At 39.7% G+C, this 5,629-nt stretch overlaps 1 protein-coding gene across 1 annotated transcript; it reads right to left on the bottom strand.

Annotated features, from left to right (window-relative positions):
• Positions 1-2,758: 2,758 nt before the first annotated feature.
• LOC146370404 (C-X-C chemokine receptor type 4-like) lies at positions 2,759-4,913 on the bottom strand. The gene is made up of 2 exons (XM_084908538.1): positions 4,808-4,913; positions 2,759-4,432 (listed from the first exon to the last, which is right to left on the bottom strand). Exons 1-2 carry the CDS (start codon positions 4,823-4,825, stop codon positions 3,302-3,304), a joined length of 1,149 nt encoding a protein of 382 aa, XP_084764664.1. The 5' UTR covers positions 4,826-4,913; the 3' UTR covers positions 2,759-3,301.
• Positions 4,914-5,629: the final 716 nt, after the last annotated feature.

Here is a 5,629-nt window from a genome sequence, read left to right as displayed (position 1 = left end):
AATACCGGATGTTCGAGATCCCGGCTAGAAACTAAATTACACTACGCAGTTCCGACTGACTGAGGTTTATCCGGCAGGTTGACAGAGCAGACAAAACAGCCCTATTGCAAACAAATGAAGGAAATTTATAGAAATCAAGAGTAATCTGTTGAAAAGGTGCAAAACAATCAAGGAAGCACGTTCAAGCCCTTTGTTTTTCTCCTGTTTTTTTTAATCAATGTTCAGACTGAGACTATAAAAGAGTATTCTCTAAAAACAGGTTGAGATAACAGATGTAAGTCCTAGATCCAAAACGACATCATGTCTAAGCCCAAAGTCTGTTATAATATTATACAATAGAAATTAAAGAAAATGTATGTTCCCCAATATAAAACTTAATATTGGCAGCTGATTTAAAATACCAAGTTCAAAGAATTTTCCAGTAAGCAGTTACAATGCACATACTTTTCTTTGTTATCATGAATTAAAGTGGGACTCTGCAGATTAAACAGAACATATTAATGTTTTTTGGGTTTTTTTTTTTTTTAAAAAGAGTTACTATTATTAATAACAGAAATTATTTTTGGTGCCAAAAAACTGACTATTTGCAGACTGTGGTCTTAAGTGACTTCCACTGATGGCACTTTATTTCCAGAAAAAAAATGTATTGTATGCTCATCACTCTTATTTCACTGATGGGTTACAAAACAATTACATTTAAGAAAATAACATCTGAACTGATGAACTCAGCCCACCAATGGCAACATGCACACAAGGAAAACAACAAAAGTGACCACATGTGTGGGCTGTTTTACACATCCACATGAACACTAAAAGTGACACTCCATGAAATTACTTTCACGCCTTTGGTTGAGTGCACTAAGTGCATCCAGGTATCCAGTGACCTTTGGAGGAATGACGTGCACAGCGAGTGATGGTGGTTTGAATACAGTGGGGGTGTCATCAAAGCTTTTCTCAGGCTCTTACCCACAGGAGCTCCTGATAGAGGAAGCGGCCTTCCTGCTGCTCACTTTTCAACCAAAACAACATAACCTTTAGTGGAGCATGTAACCGCCCTGTGGCATTTGTGTTTCTTTCCTGCTTAGCTCGCATTAGTCCTTTAAAATCATCTCTGTGCTTACCGGACATGTCACTCATAATTTTAATATACATCTCTCGACAGGAACAGTTAAATGAGCCCCTGCGCACACTGAACAATAGGCTGAAGTCCCAGTCTGAAACTTTGCACCAGAATCCATAGAGATAATGAATGACCAATTGAAACAATTTCCTCCCTACTTCAACAGCTTTGGCCTTTAACCCAGAAAGCCAAACAAGAAACACTTCTCTGCACGGGTTTGTTTTGCCTGCTACATCACATGTCAGAAAGTTTGCATTTTTGCAAGAGAGGATATTGATGTTTTGCAACAAAAAACACAACACTGACAGTGCAGTAGAGCAGCAGTGTAGACTTGAGTTGTTCAACAGTATATTTTGACCAAACAGAGAGAATAATGGCTTTAATAATGGATGAAAGGGCACCTTCTTGCAGCCAAGGATGGATTCCCTCGGGGGGCTGACCACTTAAAATTTATGCACTTAAATGGGCACTTTAGTCAGTCTCAAGGAAAACGGCATCTGCGTATCCAATTTATTATACCGATGCTCTGTGTTTCTGAAAAGGAAATTATCAAAACATATAATCAGTCAAGTCCATTAGCAGATGATACAGATATTTCTGTGTTCAATACCTGATATCAATTCACTCGAGTAGTGCATAACCCTGATATGTGTAATCTGAGTGCAATCTTGCACACGATAGTTGTGATGATCACCATCCAGCAAAAAGGAATGCGGATCAAGAACAGTTATGTGAGTTATGTGAGTACAGTAAAGGGTATTTTCCTGCACTTTGTGATGAAAGCAAACTGTTATGCTAATTTTGGATCGTTTGGGTCCATTTCCAAATCCAAAAAGCGCCTCATGTTTAATTCTGCTTTACTGTGAGAGGAAAATACCCACTAACTTTGTGGGTGGATGGAAGCACTTCTCACCTTTTCTATATGTAAAGACATGGAAATGTATCTCAGTTGAAGCTTTGAATGAATGAATGACTGCACTGCATGGCACAGCAGCTTGATGCAAGGACTTCTCACCTCTTCTACATGTAGACATGGAAATCCACTGAATAAATGCCAGGGCTGCATTGTACTGCAGCCATTTGATGGCTTTATTCTACTTGAAAGCTATTGTTGTCCTTCCTAGCCCGAGCATCTCTCTGTCTTTGTTCTTTGCACATTAAATGTTTAGTGTGATGAAAGAAGATAAAAGATTCAGAACAGAAAGACTGGTGCTTCTGTTCAAAGCAATATATTTTATGTTATCACTGTATAATATCAGATTTAATCCTTCTTATTTTGCATCTTCAGACTTCAGTTCTGAATGATTATTTCCATTCTGTGAGTCAAAGAATGATCAAGATGAGTCACTGAACTTCTGAATGACAGAGAATGATAAAAGTCAATAAGTCAAAGGGGACCTTAATCTTTCTTAAGACCCATATAGTCACTAATTAAAACTGAAGACTTTAGCTTTTGTGTCACAGCTGCTTAAGATGTAAAAGTGCACAGATGTTCTTGCAATTACAGGGCCTGTCTGTTCATTCCTCCTGCTTTTCAGCCAGTTCAGGTGGTGACATTTGTGTGACACTCCCCCAACCCCCTTGATAATACACATGCACACACGGGAGTAGAAGCCAGTGAAAAGGCGCACCACAACATATGTTTGAGTTTCTTTTATTTTCAATACAAACACATAAAAAACAGTACAAAAAATCATTTTGAAGGACTTTTACAAAAGTTATTTTACAAAACTCCAGTGTGGATGACAGCAATAAATTATAGCTTTCAGATAATCGCACAGCTTAGGTGCGAACATAGATATGCTACAAACTATGTACATGTTTCAAAAAGCAGCTACCAGTCCTAAAAAACCCCAGAAAGGACATTGTGTGTCCGAGCTTTGATACAGCATCAAAGACTATAGGATAAAAACTAGGACAATGGGTATTGATTGTAAAACTGAATGAATGGAAATGAGGCACTGCCTGAGGACACGATCTGCTTTGAGGAACAGAAAATAAAATACAGAAAATAAGAACCACAAAAGCCACACAACTGAAGTACAAAGGCTCACACACACAAAAAAATCTTCACGTATAAAAACTCTTTCATTTACAATTGTACAGATTGTAGTTCTTTGAAATTACAGCTTAGCTTTTTCACTCCTGAGAGTATCAAGTCACAGACTCCGAGGCTGACAGTTAACTTGACAAAACACTCGAGGACTCCGACTCGGTTGACACAGATGAAATTGGCCCTCGCTTTTTTGTCATGAGAGTCACTTTCTGACTTGATCTGCTGCTCGCTGTCAGTGCACTCTTAGCTGATTTCTTAAACTTAACTCCCAAGAAAGCATAGAGGATGGGGTTTAGGCAGCAGTGAAAATAGGCTAGCGCCTCAGTGACAGAAATCCACTTGCCCAGCGCTTGCTGCAGTTCACATGAGGGGGAGAGCACATTCAGCATCACGAGGTTGTCCAAAAAGATGCCAACACAGTAGGGGAGCCAGCAACAAAAAAAGCAAAAGATAAGAATGATTGTGGTCTTCAATGCCTTTTTCTTCAGTGTCTGGCCCTTTGCGCCTTGTGCCAGCTTTGTTATGATAATGCAGTAGCAGATGAGGATAACCAAGCCTGGCAGAATGAAGCCCACCAGGATGTGCTGGAAGCGGAAAACAACTATCCATATGACGTCACTTTCCACTGGATACATGCGCTGGCAGATAGTCCTGGAGTCTGCCGTTTCCTTGCTTTCTTCTTTCAAGTTGATATTTGAAGAGCTCACGCTCTGCACTCTTGCAAAGACCATGTCAGGTATGGTTAGAATGGTTGCCGGCAGCCACACACCCACGTAGATCACTCTATTTGCAAGAAGCTTCCTCGTGGCTTGGCTGTTGGTAGCCCGTACAACTGCCAAGTATCTGTCCAGACTGATGAAGGCCAGAATCAGCACGCTACTGTACAGGTTGATGGTGTAGATCATGTGCACAGACACGCAGAGGAAACCTCCAAAGTACCAGTTTTTGGCTACATCCACAGCCCAAAAGGGCAGAGTGAGGACAAACAGGAGGTCAGCGACAGACAGATGGAGCCGGTACTTGTCTGTCATTGTTTTGACCTTTTTCTGGTAACCCATGACTAGTACAACTAATCCATTACCAACTATCCCAAGAATGGATATTATTCCGTACACTGTAGGTAGGAAGATTTTGTTGAAATCATTGCTGAATGTCTGGCCACAGATCTCCGGTAAATTCAGGTCTGCAAAATCAAATCCAGACCCTTCTGATATGTTGTCAGAAGTGTTGCTGGTAAAACTATAATCATAGTTGAACTGGAAAAGAGAAAAAAAGATTCAAAAGTTAGAAAACAGAAGAGATCTAAGAGGATCATTTAATTACTTAAGAGCGGCAGATTACCTAAAAATGTATTATACATCTCCTATAAATACATTATAATATTTTATGATAACTTTTGTCTTAAGTTGGAAGTGAAATGAGAAAGTCCTCTTCTTCAAATTACTTTCTATCTTCAAATTACTTTGTATGGAAGGAGACACTAAGTTTAAGACCAGTGAATTACTCGACTGCAAACACGTGGAAAACATAAACTTTATTCACGCAAAAAAAGAAAGAAAGAAAAAAGTCACACATACAACAAGAAAAACCATCCCACACACAGGTTGGGGGAACAACAGAAAAACACTCACCTCCACGCTTTCATCCATGGTGATAACAATCCAACTCTGGGACTAGTGAGTAAAGGTTGGCGTGAGACGCACGATGATAAGTTGTTTGTTTCAGCGCCTGCCAATAAATACTATTCCGTGCCATTAACTCCTCCCCCGAAAGGGAGGGAGGGGCAGCAGCAGGATGCACGCAAAGTCTCCAAAAAGGTTCGCTATAAATCAAACTTCTGTGCTTGTGGTAAGGGCGTTTGTGAAAGTATGTGTTTGAAAAACGTTTGGTTTTACCTGCTACATGAAAAAAAAACAAAAAAAAAAAACGCGAGGAGCTGAAGTACGCGTCTGGAAACGGTGTATAAAACCAATTTGGCAACTGTGAAAAATGTGTAATTAATGAAATCTCGGATTAGGTTCAAGCATAAACGTTTTTGTTGATGTTTTGTCTCCTTTTCATTAAATCTCGATAGATTTCTGTTTTTTAAATGTAAAAAGTTAAGAGCGCTGCAGTGAAATGTGCTCACTCAATGACGTTTTGGAGAACATATAAATACCATCACACGCGATTACAGACACTAAAAGAGGAAAAAGGGTCCCTACAAAAGTCCCAACAGTTGAGTTATATGGAAATTAGGGCAATTTTAGGATTACACGGGTTTTTTCACGTTACACGTAATCTGGCTCACATTTAGCGCTTCACTCCTCAGGCTGCGTAAAGTGAGGTCTGACATTTAAGCTGGTCATTAAGCTCCCACACCCTCGCTGTCTTATATTTCTCCTAACAAATCACTTAATAACCGTTTCCAATGACAGATTTCATCAGCAGAGGACTGAGTTTCTCCTCACCTT

This window comes from Perissodus microlepis, chromosome 16 (assembly GCF_051167445.1).
Source record: "Perissodus microlepis isolate ML-2025 ecotype Zambia chromosome 16, ASM5116744v1, whole genome shotgun sequence".
Lineage (NCBI taxonomy): Eukaryota > Metazoa > Chordata > Actinopteri > Cichliformes > Cichlidae > Perissodus > Perissodus microlepis.
This window is presented reverse-complemented; position numbering and strand designations above follow the sequence as displayed.